The sequence below is a fragment of the Tamandua tetradactyla genome, chromosome 14, assembly GCF_023851605.1.
Source record: "Tamandua tetradactyla isolate mTamTet1 chromosome 14, mTamTet1.pri, whole genome shotgun sequence".
Lineage (NCBI taxonomy): Eukaryota > Metazoa > Chordata > Mammalia > Pilosa > Myrmecophagidae > Tamandua > Tamandua tetradactyla.
Genome location: NC_135340.1, coordinates 55,446,496 through 55,465,257, shown reverse-complemented (window position 1 = coordinate 55,465,257; position 18,762 = coordinate 55,446,496). Strand labels below are relative to the sequence as shown.

The following is an 18,762-nucleotide window of genomic DNA, read 5'->3' as shown; positions in this document are numbered from 1 at the left end:
TGACACTTGGAGAACAGAGACATGGATGAATGGAGACACTTGGAGCCCAGCAGACGTTACTAAGAAATTTTAAGCAGGTCAGAACCCAGAGAGAGCCAAGGGAAGCCAAAAGATGAAAGCCAGCCCTGGAGAAGCAAAGTGAGGAATCCTCACCAGAACAAAGGCTGAAAGCAATGGAGCCCAGGAGCAAGGGACCAGCAGATGCCAGCCACATGACTTCCTAACTAATAACAGAGGTGTTCTGGACCCCTCAGCCTTTCTTGAGTGAAGGTAACTTCTTGTTGGTGCCTTAATTTGGACATTTTCACTTCCTTAGAACTGTAAACTTGTAACAAATTTCTTTTTTAAAAGCTGTCCCATTTCTGGTATATCACATTCTGGCATCTTATAATCTAATACAGTCATCTATTATAGATAGGGAGCCCAGAGAATATGTACTAAACTCTAAACAACTACTGGTTATTTTGAGTACAAAGAGAAGTGGGATGTGGAGTGGTGACATAAAAGACATGCCTGGAATTAGGGATATTATCATAAAGTTTCCTATTCCTGCCCAGAGAGGAAATTCCTGCTGATCTGCTTTAGTAAGGCACTTATCTCCTCAGATCTGACCCTACAACAATGCAGTTTTCTCAAATCTGACAGCAGTTTAATGAGCAATCAGTCTAGAAGGCACAGGAGAGACAAAAACTACTCAAGGAGGGCAACGGTGGCTCAGTGGCAAAGTTCTTGCTTCCCAAGATTTCTGGAGCCTGCCCATGTCAAAAAAAACAATCAATCAAAAAAGAAAACCAAAAACAAAATAACTACTCACGAAGAGAATGCTTACTTTACATACTCCCAAGAAGTTTCAATGAGGCCTTAGGTATAAAGTCAGTATATTTCAGGGCCTTGGCATCTAAGCTGTAATCATATAAAGCACTGGGCTTATGGTGGAACTTAATGTATGTACAACCACCAGACTCTACCCTCAGAGGTTTGAATCCCATACAGCAACGATAGACCCAGGGATGTATTTTTAAAATGCTGCATAGGTATCCTGATGTATCACTGCCCTCCTACCTCCTTCTCCAAGTTGAGAGCCATTAAGCTTTGAAAATGATAATGTTTTCCCACTACCACATAGATTTCAGGGTCTCAATAATAACACCTAGGCTCAAACACTGAGCAAAAGCTGAAATTAGATTATTGCAATTTTTTCTCTCCTTGAAACCCATCTACACAAACTCTTCTTATAGCCACATATTAAAAGGCTCAGAGGACCACTATATAGGGAAAAAAAATTGATAAAAAGAACAAGAGAGGGAGGGAGAGGGAGAAGAATTAGACTTCCAATCATAAAAACTAAGAACTAGAAGAAAGTTGCAAGTCACTCCGCACACTGTTTCCAGAATAAAATACAGCCCAGATTGGAATTATACCTATTCAGATTTCAAAACCTCCTTCACTCATGTTTTCAAAGTCTAACAACCCTCCAGCATAAGCAATCCGTTTGTATTCCTAACCGAAATTTTGCTTGTTCAGCTTCAGTCCATTTCTCTCCATTGTTAAATCAGAAAAACAACCCCACAACCTACACATAAAAATCTTTCAGAAACTTTAAGAAGAGAGGGGGAGGGTTAGCTACCCAAAGCATCCCATTTACTTCTTAAGGAAAATCCAACCTTGTAATAATTAAGTACAACTGAGATGAGAGGTAGAAATGGATTATTACTTGAAGGATATTTACAACCAACTTTGAGTCATACTCCATCCAGACCTAGGAAGTTCTGGAATAGGACCTCGAATTCCCATCCTTTCCAATTCCTCTACATTGCAGAGACTCCCCCACCTTTGAGAAAGTTTAACAAAAATCTCAGCTCTTATCTACTCACTGTAGTAATTTAAATCTCCATCTCTACTGGCTCTTTCATTGTGGCTTTTAACCATATCTAGGTCTCTCCTGAATTAAAAAGTCTTTCAATGAGCACTATTTTCTGTGTATGTATAGTTCTTCTCTCTTATGCCCTTCACACCTAAATGGGCTGCATCTCAACTTTTTCCTATCATTTTATTATTACTAGCTGTGATTTCTCTTCTAAAGAGGTTACAAACTCCTAATCATTTTCTATTCATCTGAACTTGGACATTCACTCTATTTAACACATCTTTATTTCTTCAACTTTTATTTCAGCAAACATTCATTTAGTACTTACTGTATACCTGACACTGTACTAAGAAGTGTGACATAAAGGAAATAAAGAATATGACTCCTGTTCTTAAGAAATGAAGACATACATAAAAGAACAATTAGAGACTGATTCCAAGTAGTGGAGTAGTCAGAAGTAAGAGCTCCATAAAGGCCCTCTGATACTTCCTTCTTTGCCACCCCACCCCCACCCCCCAACCAAGGGGCATATGTCCTATTGTCTTTCAATGTTATTTCAGAATTAGCTATCCATGAATCTTGAGCTCTCTGTCTGGTACCATGTTTTCTTCATGCACAGCTATAGAGCAGATCAAGCCATTTAAAGCAGTCTGAAGCAGTGAATTCCTATTTGAAATGAGGATCTTTAATGATGATGCCAAGATGTCCCTTTTCCCATTCATTTCCTGGTTAACTCTTCTTCTGCCTAGGGCTCACAATTCAAGCATCCCTTCCTATGTGAAGTCTTTCCTAGTTTCTCTTAGCTAACTTAGGTTCCCTTCTGTGCTTTCATTAACACTGTATGCATACATCTAGAACAACACTTTTCATATACCACATTGTAATGATCTCTTTACATGTCTGACTAGCCATAAGCTCTTTCTTTGATGGCAAGGTCAATGCTTTATTCATCCCTAATTACAGGCATGATAAACACTCAGTAAGCATTGTTTGAATACATTAACAAGAAATGACATGGGAAGTTCTAAAAAAATGGCAACTGTACCTTCCTGATATCAGACCAAAATTACAATAAGTACTAACACTATTTGAAGACTAAGCTTCCACGATACAAATCTACTACCTATACCATTCTTGGCTACCAAAAGAGGCCAAGATTTGGGAAGATTGCTCTAATAGTACTGGTCATTGCCAAGTTACAAGCCAAAAATATGAGTTTATATTACTAAGAATGATTCAAACCAACAAAGAGTCAACACAGGCAAACATAAGAGAGTTTCTAAACTTCAGACTCATTCTAAAATGAGTAGTTAGGTTCAAGTGTTAAATTGGCCAGGTGGTGCTGCCCAGTTGTTCTGTTGCTATGGACTTAAATCATCAGCATGTGAAATTCATACATGGCCCATCTATGAATGGTTAAGGGGAGTGCCTTCAGCAATGAATGACAATTTAATTAGCTGGAGGCTTAAAAAAGAGAGGTCAGAAGCGCAGGGAGCTCAGAGCAGCTCAGACCTAGATGTTTGAAGATGCCCAAAGGACACACCCCAGGGAAAGCCACTGGACTCCAGAAGCCAGGAGAGAAGGCCAGCTGACATGGCTGTGTGCCTTCCCATGTGACAGACAAATTCAGATAAAAGCAAGCTGCCTTTCCTTGGAGGAACTGTAAACTTGTAACTAAATAAAATCTCCTTATTAGGAGCCAATCCATCTCTGGTATATTATATTCTGGTAGCTCTTGCAAACTAAAATAATGAATAAGGATTAATGAGTTCTTGGAAGGATCACTATCTACCAATATGGAACCCTATGACCAATTTTGATTCAGTACAATCTCTGCTGAAATATTACAGTAAAGTTGTTCACCTTCTGACCAAATCCAATTAAGGTTCTGCTAAGGGACAGGAATCTAAGTCCTCCCAAAACCTTGTCATGTTGAACATTAGCACTTTAAATCATTCCTTATGGGGTTTAGTCATCTCTGAAGAGACACAAGCAAGGCAATAAAATGCTGCTGTCTCAAATGCCTCTCCCTGTAGCAATCCTTTATCACACAAGGCTATTGTGTTTACAGGCTGCTAATAAGACACATAAATCTAATCTGATCCTGTGGAACAAAGCCCTGGGTTCCCTCAGGGAATAAACAAATTTAGTCCACTTCGGAATTCCCAAAGTTGAAAAACAAAGTTGAAAAAAATCATAAGGACCAAAGCCCAGACAAATGAAGAGATGGAAATGGACTTGGCCTCTGAGGAACTTCTTAGCCAGGTAGGAACTGGCTCTTGTCATTGAGTGAATAAAATAAGCAATGTTCAATGGCAAACTTTTGCTAGCAGACATATGGCTACTTGCATGATACCATTCCTAAAAAGCCAAGAATCTCCAGTTAAATCAATTTAGGCCTCTTAAAATTAGGCACATGAATTATTTTGACCCCAGCCAAGAGCATTTAACAAGTTAATTCCTTGGACTAGGCGTTTTAATATATTTCTTTCTACTACTACAACGCTTACATAACTCAGCTGTGACACACCTGCAGCTTGCATTAGTTACAACTTAGTCCTTAACAGGGTATGAATCCTTCCTTTTCCAAGAAAGGAAACCAAGTCATAGCATTATCAATCGGCTTCCCCAAGCACAAAGTTTGTAGGAGGCCATGACTGAATCCAGTATGCCTTCCTCCTATTCACCTGTTCTCACGAATGAGTCTCAACATAGTCTTTTCCTCCAACCTAAAACTTAATGCCTACTTGAGAGGCATATTTAATCCTTTAGCGCCTATATGGAAAACGAAGGTGAAAGAGGAAAAGGGTGCAGGGGAGGGGAGGGTTGAAAAGGAATGGCTCCCAGTACTAGGACTCACCTTGGAGCTGAGGTCCTCTCGCCGGTTTCCTGCCTTACTCCTGCGTAGTTTGATGGATGGCGATCGCAACAGGTTCTTAATCCGGCTGGTAATGGTTGACCCTTCCACAGCCATCATGATGAGAAACCCTTTGGGACAGTCCCTTGCCTAGTCTTAGGACCTGTCTCAACAGCAGCTCAGCCTTCCCACTTCGCAGGGCCTTCCAATACGACCTCTCAATGACCTGAGATGGTAAAGGCCACCTCAGCATCAGAGTAGGTGTCTTACCTTCTGCTTAACTGTGTCTGTAGCTCTTACCTCTCGGTATTACCATCTTCTTTCCTCTATATCAAGCTCATCCCCGCTCCAAAGCCTGGTGCGGTTTCTTATAATGTGGGGAGGGTAGACCCATGTAAAAACGGGGTGGGTGAGGAATCCTGAGCCACGAAGAAATGCCAGGCCCATGCATGCCAGAGGCTTTTTAACTGGTGGGACGGGCCCGAGCAGGGCTCTGACTGATATGGTCCCCGTTAATTCCCAACTGTTTCCATGACAACTACGGTGCCGTGGGAGGCTACCGAGGCCACTGAGGAGTTCCGTAAGGAATTCTAGGCACCTGCGCTGGCAGCCACGGGGAACTCGGCAGAGCTCGCCCTGGCCCAGCAACCCCTTTTGCCACTGGAGCCTCCCTCCTCCTCCCCCGACCCTCCGGAGTTTGCTCTCGGTCCTCCACCCGGAACCTGGACCTTTCTCTTTCATCCCCCTCAGAAGCCCCTGCTACTCATCAGCGCCCCCACTCGGGCCCAGCCTCACCAGACCCCGGGCGCGAGGGCCTCCCGGCTCACAGCGCCCTCAGGCATAGCGCTCAGCGATTTCAGCTCCGCTGCGGGAGCCCCAACAGCAGCTATGGCGGCACGAGCGGCTCAAAACGCGAACTACTGCCTGGGCCAAGCTACCGGTTGGGTAGGCGGAGCCACGGCGAGGGGGAGCGCTTGTATCCGGGAGGGCGTCTCCAGACTGGACGCGCAAGGTTTATGGGGGCGGAGCCAATGAAAGGGCATAGAATGGAAGACTTGGGACGCGAGAACCACGGATTCCGGACAGTGTAACCGTGGGTACCGCTTTCAGACGGAAGTCATCATAACATGGCTTCAGAATTAAGAGAACCACACCTTTTAAGGTATTATCAAATCTGGTCCCCCGTAGGAAACTTGCACTTCCCAGAGTCCCAAGACGGTAATCACGTTCCCAAAGTACTAACGTGGGCAGTTAATAGGCTCGAGGGACCAGAGGTGAGGCTAACTCCTCAGAATGAGGTATAGTTGTAGCCTCTGCTCTCACTGCCAATCCCAAATGTCAGGATTTAAAGTGGTCACAATACTTTCTGCTAGCGTAGGAATTCGTGCATCGACCCACATGGAAATGACTCTTCCGAGTAACCGCTTAAACGGCTAATTACGGCGATTTGCATTGGGCAATCTGGGCATGATGGAGCAGGGGCGGGGCTTCAAGTAAACGTGCCTATAGGTTTGTTTCAAGATTCCTTCAGCGTCCACGTCCCACCACGCTCCCACGCAGTTAACCAGGATTTTGTGGCTCCGGATCTTTTCCTTGCTCCTGTTAAAATTTCCTCGTGAAATCTCTTTCCGAGAACCGTTACATGGTGAACTGGCACTAGATTTAATGGTAGTTTTTCTAGCTCATTGGTGGGGGTAAGGGGACACCTTTATGTATTCATATCTCATAGGTGTCTCAGCCTAACAGTTTATGCCATTAAGAGCCCCAGGATTTTCCACTTTGTTGCTACTTCAACAAGCTGCTTTACGAAAAGGGTAGCCTAAGCCAAAAGACCCAGGTCCCAGAATAGAACACTGATGTGCTTGTCTCACCCACTCCAGATCCTTGGGATCCCCGGGAGAGATGACCTGTCAAGAGGGGGAGGGATCTTAAGCCCATAGCTGTGTGGAGTCGGCTTTGTACAACCAAGTGGCCAAGCAGGCATGTATTTATACGTACTGTAATGTGTTAAAAACGAGGTACGTAAACCTCACAGGTTGACACAGAACAGGATCATCTCCTAGAAGACCAATTAGCAAGAGTCACCGGACATGGGGCTTCCTTCCCTTCAACCATGCACTGCAAATGTAATTAAATATAAATCAGATTTCAGAAATTACTTCTGATATCTGGGAGGAAGAAACAAGAGTCTACAACAATTTGAAATAGGGAGTTTGTCCTGAAATTCCTTGCTAGTTTCCATTCTCCATGGGCACAGAAACCAACATAACACTGCTCAAGAATGGCGGTACCTTGTGTCTTTGTGTGCTGCAGACCCCAGCATATACCAGTTTCGCACATGAAACAAAAATGTGTCTTATTAATCCTTTCTCAATCGTTTTTGTGCCTACTAGGTGTCTCACTTACTCATGCATGACCAGGTAAATGGATTTACATGCTATTAGTTATTTCCTGGCCAAAGGTACCCTGATTTATTCTGAGAAAATGTTCCCCAAATTATCCTCATCTGAGGTGAAGCTGCTGAGCCAAATCCAAGTTCCTGCCTTCCTTGATGATCTAGGTGAAAAACAACTAAGAACAGGGTAATGAGGGGATTTCATAAGTCTGGCATCTGGTTACTTCCAGTCTAGGGCCAAACCACACACTTAATTCTTCACAAGTTCAGTCCAATTTTTATTGTCTAGGTATCATGCAGCTTTTGAAGTGCCAACATGGTAATTGGCTGTGTCCATGCTTCATGAATTGATTACTCAGAAAATATAGTCCCAGGTCCAATGTGAGTAGAAGGATTTCCTTTTCTCCACTCAAATAAGTACTTGCCACTCCATCCTTCAAAATGCGATTGACCTTGACATAAGTATTTCAGCATCCATAAGCTATTTCACTTTTTATTCTGCTTGTACATGTCCTAAACATGTATACATGGTGTTTGTCACATTCTAAAGTTCTAGATGTCTGGGAATAGATGTATACAGTTTCTATTTAGCATTATGCTCATTAGATCATATTTAAAAATTGATCCTTAACATGCAAACAAGGTGCAGTTATAAAATCCTGGAAAACTTGGCAGGCTAGAGTAATTATCTGCTCATCAATCCAAATATTTACTGAGCACCTTTACATGCAAGGCACTGTGCGACAACTGAACCCAATGTTTGCAGTTGGAAACACGATGGATCACAAAACAATGCTTCCAAGACTGCTTTCCTATTTAACAAAATCTCTTCTAACAGCAGAGTTTACAAAAATAGAAGGATTTAGTAGAGCTTAAATTTGAAAGCTCAAAATTCACCACTTACCCCATGGTTCCATCTTCCCACTCCTCACACACACCTCCATCATCATTTTTCAACACTGATGTGCCTTTGTAGAGCAGTTTACTCATATTTAATATATACTAGTTATGCCACTAAAAAGTTATATATATATCCAATTATTTCCCTCTAACTTAACTTCAAATATGCATTCTTATTTGACTAATTTTTTTCCAAAGGGCAGTGACTCTGAATACCTCAGCTTAAAATTTCTTTGCACCCAGCCACTCAGGCCCATGTAAAATCTCATTAGAGATAATAACAATAACATGGAAGTATTGATGCCCTTTATAGCACTTTCTTCAAAATGGACAATTTTGGGCAAGAAATGTATTGATTCTTGATTATCAATCACTCTCTGTAAAGGTACCTAAAAATGTACTGTACTGTGCACTTTTTGTGTTTGTTTTTTAACTTCTGGGAATGAGGGGTGAGAGTTACCACTAATTTTTAGATGTCTTCTGTTTACCTCTCAAATTCACCTCATCTCACTTCCATTTCAAATACCTCAACCAGTGGAGTAAGAAAAAATATGTATCTATAATACTAAAACTTGCCCAAAGTAATATATGAATTGTCCACCTCTCTTCTATATTCAGAACATTCTCAATCTTGGTACAGAAAGGCCTAGTATCAGCTACTTCATCCATAGTTTTGGGGGAAAAAAAAAAACTACTGCATTTATTCTAAAATTATACAAAGTGAAAAATTTGCAAGAAGTTCATATAACTGAACTTGATCTGTTAGTGGCCTTAAATAGATTAGAGTAGCTCAATGTATAAAGGACTCCTTTAATAAAACTCTGTCATTTGTGATGCTAGTTAACTTAGATCTTCCCTTAAGAAACTAACTTATTGCCCTTAGCACTAAGATTGTGACCATGTCCCCTGTTTTTCCCCAGGGTAACAGGTATATTGCCCTGCACACATTGGTACTATGAGGCAAGCCTTTGTTCACTATAGAACAAAGACTTATTGAGACATACTTGATATCAAGATGTATAAAATTTTGGAGTCTCCATAGAAAACATGCTATATGGATTAGAAAAACAAAAACCTTCCCAAATGGCAAGCCAAAACTTTGAGAACAGAAAGGAATTCCTATGATGAAACTACTTCTCTGGCACCTCTCTTAAATCTGCCTCAGGGCATTAGGATTCTCTGTTCCAATTTAGCACAAACCTTCCAACACCAAGTCCTGCTTTAATTATTATAACTGATTTATTTCAGATTTAAACATTCTGCCTTTCAGTCATCAAACTTCTCCTGTTCTTAGGTTTCTAAAAAAATAGTCACTTTTCAAAAGCAGAAAAAGAAAGATATATATTTAATATATAAAAGAAAAGGCTAAATCTGACATAATTATATTCTTAAAAACATTCCATTTATTTACAGATGTATAAAAAGGCGAATTATTGGTCTAATGAGATCATGCTTCTTACAGAGTTAGGGTGAGAGTCACTGTCCTCCAGATTCCTTAAGTCCTTTCACTCAACTACATCTTTCATAATCACACATGTAATTTTCATAGATCAGTTTCTCCTGGGGCAAAAGTTAAAAGGTAAGAGTTGTGGGAAGATTTTAGATTTCTGTAAAGACTGCAGGATTGTTCTGAAAATGGAGTCCTCTTCAAATTGTCCCTGATGACTCCCTAAACAGTCTTGAGAACACCGTAACTTGGGAGCTTATAATGCAGCTTTCCCTGAACACCTGGAATCCCTCATTTCCTTCTTCATACACCTCATAAACAGAATCAAATATCCTCCAGCTGAGAAGAGATTATTACATATCTATTTTATTCTAAAAAGGGAGCAGTACTCAGTAGCTAAAATAAAATAGTCCTTCTTTTCCTGAGGATTGTTTGCTCACTTGCCTGCTTCCTTCGTTGACCTTCAAAAGCCACAAGAGTATTCAGAAGTCAGGAGGAAATGTGGGAAAGGGACAAGCAAGGAAATAATGAAAACTGCTATACCTGGATTGAAGTACTGGAACCTCCAAGGACAATTATTAGTGGGGAAGCAGATGCTGGACTCCTTGACTAAGGCATTGAATGAAATCTGCTTGGTAAAGAGGAGTGTGAGGATTAATGAGAAGCTAAGGGGTGCTCTTTGCCTACTTCAAGGTTCTTGTGTAACTTTCAGAGGAGGGAAGGTTAAGTGCTAACAAGTAGGTCTAAGAAGGCAGTAGCACAAAACCAAAAGAAATTTGCTCCCATTGAATTTGTGGCGGAAGCAGTTTTTCCATTCTTTGCAGTTTGTTGATTATTAATACAAAAGGAACCAACCATGGAAAGTAATAATTCTCTGGCTAGAACCATTCCAAAGTTGGTCTCACAACCTAGGTCTGAAGATATGCTGAATAGGATTTGGGATAGAGAAGGCAGGGTTATGCAGAAGAAGTAGTTATCGCCTAGGCACAGCCCAGGCACTGGAAGCTCTTGTGTTAGTGTTTCACAACACAAGCAAATCCTGTCAATGAAGACAGAATAGGCGTTACATTCCAAAATATAGTTATTTAAGAAAGGCAAAATGCAGCAGTTAAATCCCAGTCTATACATTTGCAGATAGTGATTCTTGCCCCCAGGAGTTTCCAAGAGACCCCTCAAGTGCACCATGATTATTTACAAACTAGATAGGAAACATCATTTCTATACTCAATACAAATCTCATCTTCTAGGTTGAAAACTTCAGCCTTTGAGAAATCTATGAAAACAACTATACAAAAATATAAATATCTTTACAGGCTGTCAGCACTTCATAGCCTGACAGCTAATGAGTGAAAAAGCTCTACACTGAATCCATGGTAGCAGATAATAAAAAATATATCTTGTGATTCAAATACTGCCTATTTCCCTGGTAAAGAATGCCTACTGTGACTTTTCTTTTCTTTACATCCTGTGCACATAATAGTGAGTGAAACCTTCAAGCACCAGGAAGCTGGTTTGATATAGGAAATAGCCAGCTCCACAATTTCTTTTAATTTGGCCACTGTCTCTGGTTTGGGAGGGAATGCTTTTCATTTTAGCTGTCTCTTGAGTGATGTAATCTGTGAAAAGGAGAGGCTCCTTCTGTGCCTACCTCCAAAATAAATATTCCAGGTAGAAATCCTGGCACTGTGAAATGGTCTTTTCAACAACCACAACGACAGTAAGAGAGAACTGCTTTTTTTTTTTTTAACATCTCAAAATAATTAGCGTAATGATAAAACTAAAAAAGCATCCCTACTTTACCAGAAGGCTTGAATTTGTAATTTTGATTGAAAAGGTAAGGGAATGGAAGCTACTTGGGATATGAAAGAAGAGAAAATTTTGCTGAATGACACTAAGTCCTTTACTTTGGTATTCCAAGGCACCCATACTACCTCTCCCTAATCTTGAAACACCAACCAAAAAACTCTTCTGGATTTCTTTGCACAAACACATCACATTCCTTGGGTTTCAGATTAAACAGCCCTACAGTTATCAGCTAAAGTTTAGTCCATAGCAACCTCAAAGTCTCAAGCAGCTTTTTCTCTGGGAGGGAAGAACTAGGGAATCACTGTCCTATGGACCCAGAGTCTTGTCATCAACTCCTTGCGTAAAACGGGCACCTCATGTTCAGTAATGGATCAATTCTTAGAATGAGGAGACCCAGCACCACAAGTGAGGTAACACATTTTAACATGATCAGAATTTCATAGTAGTAATTTCTTATACCAGGTTCAGCATTTCATCCCCTTTCTCCATCATTATCCACTGCATCATCAAAGTCAAGGATCATAGTTCCATGACACAAACAATGCCAGCAGAGAAAGGAGATGAGATTCAATTTCTCCTCAAAGCCTGGTTTCTGCCAGAGGACAAGTAAGTTCATTTCCTTGTAGAACTTGGTGAAGCCCCAGAGTTGCCCAATTTAGCTACAACAGGTGCCAATGTGGGCATCACCTTGCTCTCTCGGCCCTCCTGGTCACTCCCTGTTAAGTTTGTTTTGTGTCCAACAGACCCAATTTTGGAAGCTACAGGTGCCAAACAAGGCATCACCTTGAGACTCTGACCATCTGTATCACTGGAAAGATTAGCTACTTTTAAACCTAGAGGTGCCAACTTTGGCATTGGCCTCCACAAAGTATCTGTGCTGCTGTTCTCCAGGCCAGTCTTCATATGTAGGATAGGGGGTGAGGACACACTTTCAGGCTCTGCAGGGAGGCCAGAAGTACCCTTCCCTTCAACACTGGCTTTCCTGTTGGAAAGGAGGGAGTCCTTTATCTCAGAGTCGATAACAATCTTAAGAACATCTGGCTCAGAAGCTGGCTCTGCAAGTTGTTTTTCATTTTCAGAAAGTTCATCTTCTTCCAAATGCAAGAGAAGGGGACTGATGGAGTCACTCCTCTCTTGCACATCAGGCAGCTCTTTCAATCCAGTTTCCAAGTGGCCAACCTGGAAAGCTGCTCTGTTCCCAGGAGGAAGCTTACTGATGAAAGCCTGTCGAGCATCCCCTGGGAACTCTGTACCCATAGGGCTGGGCAGTTCAGCCAGACCAACAGAATCATCATTTAGCTGTTGATTAAGAAAGGCAATCTCACTAAGCAGTGAAGTCAGTGTCTCATCAGTATCATCCTCATCTTCCATGTTAGTGAGCAGTTCATTGGGATCCAGTGTTACTTCTTCTATAGCTGATGCTACCTTTCTCAGTTCCATCTCTATGCTTGAGTCCTTGAGATCTTTCATCTTTAATTTGTGAAATGTTGATTCCTTTGGCTTCAGTCTTTCCCCTCTTGATACACTCTCTTTCCATTTATACTGGATCCCTCTCATATCACCAGAAATCTTTTTAGATAAGAATTCCTGTGCTTCCTGTATACAGGAAACATCAACTATTTGTGGAAAACCAGAATCTTTATTTGCCAGAAAAACCTTTGCTGGGCCCAACGCTGCTCTGCCATCTCTATGATTGGCTCTGGAAGAGATTCTTCCCGAATCTTCAAAGGAGTTATCTTCATTCCTGATGGTGTCTTTGAGGTGATCAGGTGGCTTGCCATCAGGAACTTCATGAGGATATTTGCTACCACCTATATCTACCAAACCTCCCTCTGTGGCCAATGATGTCACATTAACAATTCTTGGCATCATAAATAAGTCATCATTTTCTGGAAAAAAAAAAAAAGAAAGAAAAGAAAACTCATTTTAATCTACAGTTATGAGCATCTCTCTCGCAGTCACACCTAATGACTAATTGCAGTCAAAATTCACCAGTCTACTTTTATCAAGAAACTCTTCAAATTATGGACCTATCTTAACAAGAAAATAGTAAAGTAAACCTAACCAAAAGGGTCTTGGATATTCCAATATTAGTAACAGTTCCATTTATTCATTTTAAGAAATGCTCCCCTCATTAATTCTTTATCCTGATATAGAATTGCATCCTGATTCTGTTTACCCAATTGACTACTACTCTGAGGGGAAAATGAAGCACTGTAAGTCAAAGGACCAATTCTCCAGATTGGGTTTAGCAACAGCTAGAGAAACTGCAGAGGCTGACAATGGCAACAAAGTAACTTGGATTTACACTGGCAAGGATATCTTTATCTTAATAAAAATGTATGTGCCTGGAACCTAAATCATCAACATGAGACTTCTTTTTCACCCCTCATCCCCTACCCTAAAAAAAGAGTGGTGCTCCAAATGAATTAGGATGGTAGTGTAGGAGTGCAACATCTCCGAGTACAATCCAAAATTGATAAATATTTATCAATATCAAAAGCTAAGACAAAGTCTCTTTAAGAATCTTTCTTCCATTTCAACATCTTTTCCATTCTCTTCCCAGTTAGAAAATAAATTATATATTTATTTTGGTTTTATTTATGTGTGGTATTATATACATACATATATTCCCAGAAATAGTTGCAGTTCAAAAATAGTTCCCAATCCCAGGTAAGAGAGACCAACATTACCATAGATCACGCCAAACATGGCTTTTTAAAAAGGTTATCTCCCATCAACACAAATGGTAACAGAACAGCTCTTTGTTACAGTTCACATTCAAAGGCTTTCTCTGTCACTGGAAGATACCAGGGACAACTCTTTTTTAATATCCATATAAGATAACACTTATAACATACCTGATTGAGCCACAGCACTGCTAGCAACTTGAGGCTTCAGATCTGCTTCTAAGAGAGCAGGAGAAACAGTTACCACTGGTCCTGAGAATAGGGGACCTTTTAAGGTGAGCAATTGCCCTTGCGGAGTCATCACGAGGTTGGCAGAAGTGTGTGGAGTGTTAGAGGGGGAGGTATTTTCTGTAAGGAAGATGGGAAGTTAGTTAAGGATAAAAGAATTTCAACTAAGGCTAGTGTAGCCCAGGAGTCTAGCAGACATACCTAAAATCACACTCTTACTTAAAAAGCAAATAATAAAATTCAAATTGAGTTAGGGAACCTCAACTTTGGAATTTCCTTTAGAAACCACTTTCCACTGAGCAATGGTGACCTATCCATTGATTCTCCTAAGGGAGGGAATTTCTTATTTATTGAGCAACAAAGCTGTGGAACCACTTTTTCAATGGAACGCTTCTGATAGTTTCAGTCAATACAAGATGTTGCACAGCTATTCCAAATAATCAGAAGACACATTTAGATCATGATAGTGGGTTAGGATGTGGAGGAATGAAAGCACACACAATTAACCCCCTAAGTGGACTTTCCTATACACTTCTAACAGATTACTTCAAGTTTCTAGACATCAGCTTCCCCATCTATGAAATGAGGTAACTGGATTAAATGGTCATTAACACCCCTTCTTAGTAATAACAACATTTGATTCTGCAATGTTCAAATGAACTACTCATGCGTTACTCTTCATCGCTACCTTCTATCTTTGTTATAATAAATCAGGTTTCCTGGTTCATATATTGGGCTATCAACAGTAAAACAGAATATACCTTTCTCTAAGGATATAACCTCAGAATTGACAGGAGAGAACAAGAATTCAAAACTAGTCTGTTTCTTGAAAGCAATTCATTAATAGATGATTCAATGGGAAATATAGCTTGATTCAACAATATTAAATTAAAAAAAAAAAATCCCAATTTGTCCCAGATGGACCCAAACTTTCTCAACTCATAACCAGAACTACAGGGAAATGAAGAGTTGATGTACAGGGGTACATGGGTAATTTAGTGGTAGAATTCGTATCTGCCATGCAGGAGACATGGGTTCGATTCCCGGCCCATGCACCCCCATCCCCCAAAACAAAACAAAACAAAAGACACACAAAAAAACGTTGTGAACAAAATTCCCTATGGTATCACATATCTGCCTGTGTATGTGTGTGTGTGTATAGATACAGAAATACATATATGTAGGGAGATAGATTTTAAAAAGTAGATATATAAAGTCTGAAAAGACAGTAGTTTAATAAATTTATTCACTGAAACAAACACTGAAAGGAAAATATTCAGACATGACTGTAGGTGTTGCTATCAGAAGTTTGATCTTAATATGTTACCATGACTGGTAATTTATTAGGATTTATTTGAGTGTGTAATGCCAAAACCCAAATCTAATGTTACTATCCTACTTTTTGTACATGTCATCTTTAATTCTTATAATTAAAACAAGCTATCACCAAGAGAAGATGTTTAGTCCACTAAAATGATGTTCATCTACATTAAGAAACACAAGGAATGTCCCTCCTACCTGTAGCTTGGTCTCTTTTTCTCGAAAGAATCAAAGGTTTCCCCCTCTTGTTATTTATAAACATCTGTCCAAGATCTACAGATGATGAAGGACCTTCCTGCTGTTCATTAATTCTGGGAGACACATCAAACTCATCTGATGCCATCTTCTTTTTTCTTTTTTGTGCCTCCAGTGCTTGTTGTTTGGCATAAATATACTCTAGTTTCTTCAGGACCACTTCTTCTGTCTTACCTATATTTTGATAGGGAATAAATTATCACTTTCTACACTGTCTCAAAAAATGAGAAAGAGTCCACTGAAAACCAGGTGATTGAATTACATTCCCCCAAATTATAGAAGATGGATTACATTCCAAAAGAAATGTCCTTTTCATTCAAAAGACAACTCTGCTGTAAATTCTGAAAGCTACGCCTTAAACTAAGTAGTAACTGAAAGATCACTCAGGATTTCTCTTCACGAAAGCTCTTGTTTGCTCTTTATCAGACATCATTTACACATCTCACCTGAAAGAGATGACACTTTCCGTATCAAAATATTTCGCTTTCGAGTCAGGAGGTTTTTCTGTCCTATCAATTTGTCTGCCTGATCTGTTAGTCCCTGAATTTCACTGAAAGCCTAGAATAGAAAGAATAATACGTCAATCACTTCATGCTTTCCTAAAAACGGGTAAGGCCTACACACAATTTAATGAAAAAATGTTACTCTAATAATTTGGAGAATTTGACAATGCCATTTTTAAAACAACTCTTGGTGGTCCAGAAATTATTTTTGTTATGCTGCAGGAGATTTTCTGGCTCATATGTCTAAGGAACATAAGTTACTTCCAAAAAGCATCACTGAATGGTAAACAGTGCTCCAGTATCACAAAGAGATATAAACCATTTCTACTCTTAGATTTTAACAATCAATTTTTAAATTTATCTCTAAAGTCTAAGTAAAATCTGATTCAAATAGCTTTGGCCAAGAGGGATATAAATGCTTCCTTGTACTCTTCCAATTTTAATTTTTTTATAATTTCATTATTTTCTTTTTTCACACGGGCAGGCACCAGAAACAAACCCAGGTCTCCGGCATGGCAGGCAAGAACTCTGTCAATGAGCCACTGTTGCCCGCCTTCCAATTTTTTATTTTAAAAGCAATTTATATGAAATTATCTTAGATAATTAGCTTGAATATTTCAAATTTTCTTTTAAAATAACTGCCAGCTATTAAGCATTTTAAAAATAACATTGATTAAATTCAAATATAATATAAGCAAAGTTTTCATTATTTTGTGCTTTACACTGTTGTTAAGTGATACAAGAACAACACTGCAAGGAAAATATGGTAAATAAAGTCTACCACCCAACTTTATTTAAGGAAGGATAGCTCTGACAGTTAAGAACCAGACTTTGAATATAAAGCTACGGTGACTCAATATACTGATTTTCCCCTTCAGGGATTTGTTGGGTACTCAGTAGTCTACATTCAAATATTAACTACAAGAAGCTCTATTTCAATCTCCTCCATATGGCAATGGATTCCTTTTCTTAAAGTATCTCTAGAATAGTTTTCTTTTTTTTTTTAAATTTTTAAATTTTTTTTAAATACCAAAAAACACCAAACAAACGCAAACATTCCTACTTTGATCATTCTGTTCTACATATATAATCAGTAATTCACAACATAGTTGTATGTTCATCATCATGATCATTTCTTGGAACATTTGCATCTATTCAGAAAAAGAAATAAAATGAAAATAGAAAAAAAATTTATACATACCATACCCATTACCCCTTACTTTCATGGATCACTAGCATTTCAAACTAAATTTATTTTAACATTTGTTCCCCCTATTATTTATTTTTATTCCATATGTTTTACTTGTCTGTTGACAAGGTAGATAAAAGGAGCATCAGACACAAGGTTTTCACAATCACACAGGCACATTTTGACAGCTGTATCATTATACAATCATCTTCAAGAAACATGGCTACTGGAACACAGCTCTACATTTTCAGGCAGTTCCCTCCAGCCTCTCCCTTACATCTTGAACAACAAGGTGATATCTACTTAATGCATAAGAATAACCTCCAGGATAACCTCTGGACTCTGTTTGGAATCTCTCAGCCATTGACACTTTGTCTCATTTCACTCTTCCCCCTTTAGGTAGAGAAGGTTTTCTCAATCCCTTGATGCTGTCTCAGCTCATTCTAGGATTTCTGTCCCACACTGCCAGGAACAGGAAGGTCCACACCCCTGGGAGTCATGTCCCACGTAGACAGGGGGAGGGTTGTGAGATTGCTTGTTGTGTTGGCTGGAAAGAGACCACATCTGAGCAACAAAAGAGGTTCTCTTCAGGGTGACTCTTAGGCCTAATTTTAAGTAGCCTTGACCTATTCTTTATGGGGTTAAGTTTCCCAAGAACAAACCCCAAAACTGGGGGCTCAGCCTATAGCTTTGACTGTCCACGCTGCTTGTGAGAATATCAAGAATTCAACTTGGGGAAGTTGAATCCCCCCCCACCCCCCGTTCTCATAAGGGGACTTTGCAAATATTTTGCAAAAAAAAGAGAATAGTTTTCTTAATCAAGCTCTTACTTGTTTGTCATTTACAAATAACACTTACCCGAGTGAGAATGAGACTTTTGGAGACCTTGGAAGAATGAAGTAATCCCAGTGTGATCTTCAATTTCTCAAAGAGATCCCTCATTTCACCACGTCGCCGCCGCTCATTGGCAGTGTGTGTCCGGCGATAATAAGCAAAAGCTTCTGCTTCTTTCTGCAGTTTTTCACTCCAGTAATCAGGCTTCAGTTTTAGAGGAATTGATGGAGCCTGTTCATACAAAAATTGCCTTCTAAACATTTTTCGTATCTACCCACCTTCTTTCTCCATTGCAAATGGGACAAACACACTAAAAGAATCTTTATAATTTGGAAAAGGATCAACTGCCACTTCTCGTAAAAGTAACTTTCTCTCCAAACATTCTTAATTGCTAAAGATTTCCAAAACACACGATGCCCCCACACCTCCCTGCCATTACACAGGCTATTACTTCCACCCAGATTACTCATT

General features: G+C 39.8%; 2 protein-coding genes across 20 annotated transcripts in view; both read right to left on the bottom strand.

Annotated features, from left to right (window-relative positions):
- The window catches only part of MAPKBP1 (mitogen-activated protein kinase binding protein 1), a 56,522-nt gene extending 50,834 nt beyond the window's left edge, over window positions 1-5,688 (bottom strand). For 2 of the 3 annotated variants that reach the window (XM_077127542.1, XM_077127544.1), the window contains exons 1-2: window positions 5,520-5,688; window positions 4,728-4,950 (exon numbers count right to left, since the gene is read on the bottom strand). In XM_077127542.1, coding sequence (XP_076983657.1) covers window positions 4,728-4,844 — 117 coding nt within the window. In that variant the 5' untranslated portion in view covers window positions 4,845-4,950; window positions 5,520-5,688. The other variant, XM_077127543.1, reaches the window with a different exon arrangement.
- Window positions 5,689-9,399: 3,711 nt separating this feature from the next.
- The window catches only part of MGA (MAX dimerization protein MGA), a 209,498-nt gene continuing 200,135 nt past the window's right edge, over window positions 9,400-18,762 (bottom strand). For 16 of the 17 annotated variants that reach the window (XM_077127521.1, XM_077127535.1, XM_077127522.1 and 13 more), the window contains 5 exons: window positions 18,316-18,522; window positions 16,212-16,323; window positions 15,709-15,939; window positions 14,134-14,310; window positions 9,400-13,161 (listed from right to left, as the gene is read on the bottom strand). In XM_077127521.1, the coding sequence (XP_076983636.1) occupies window positions 11,885-13,161; window positions 14,134-14,310; window positions 15,709-15,939; window positions 16,212-16,323; window positions 18,316-18,522 (2,004 nt within the window). In that variant the 3' untranslated portion in view covers window positions 9,400-11,884. The remainder of the gene's footprint in view (window positions 13,162-14,133; window positions 14,311-15,708; window positions 15,940-16,211; window positions 16,324-18,315; window positions 18,523-18,762) is intronic. The other variant, XM_077127529.1, reaches the window with a different exon arrangement.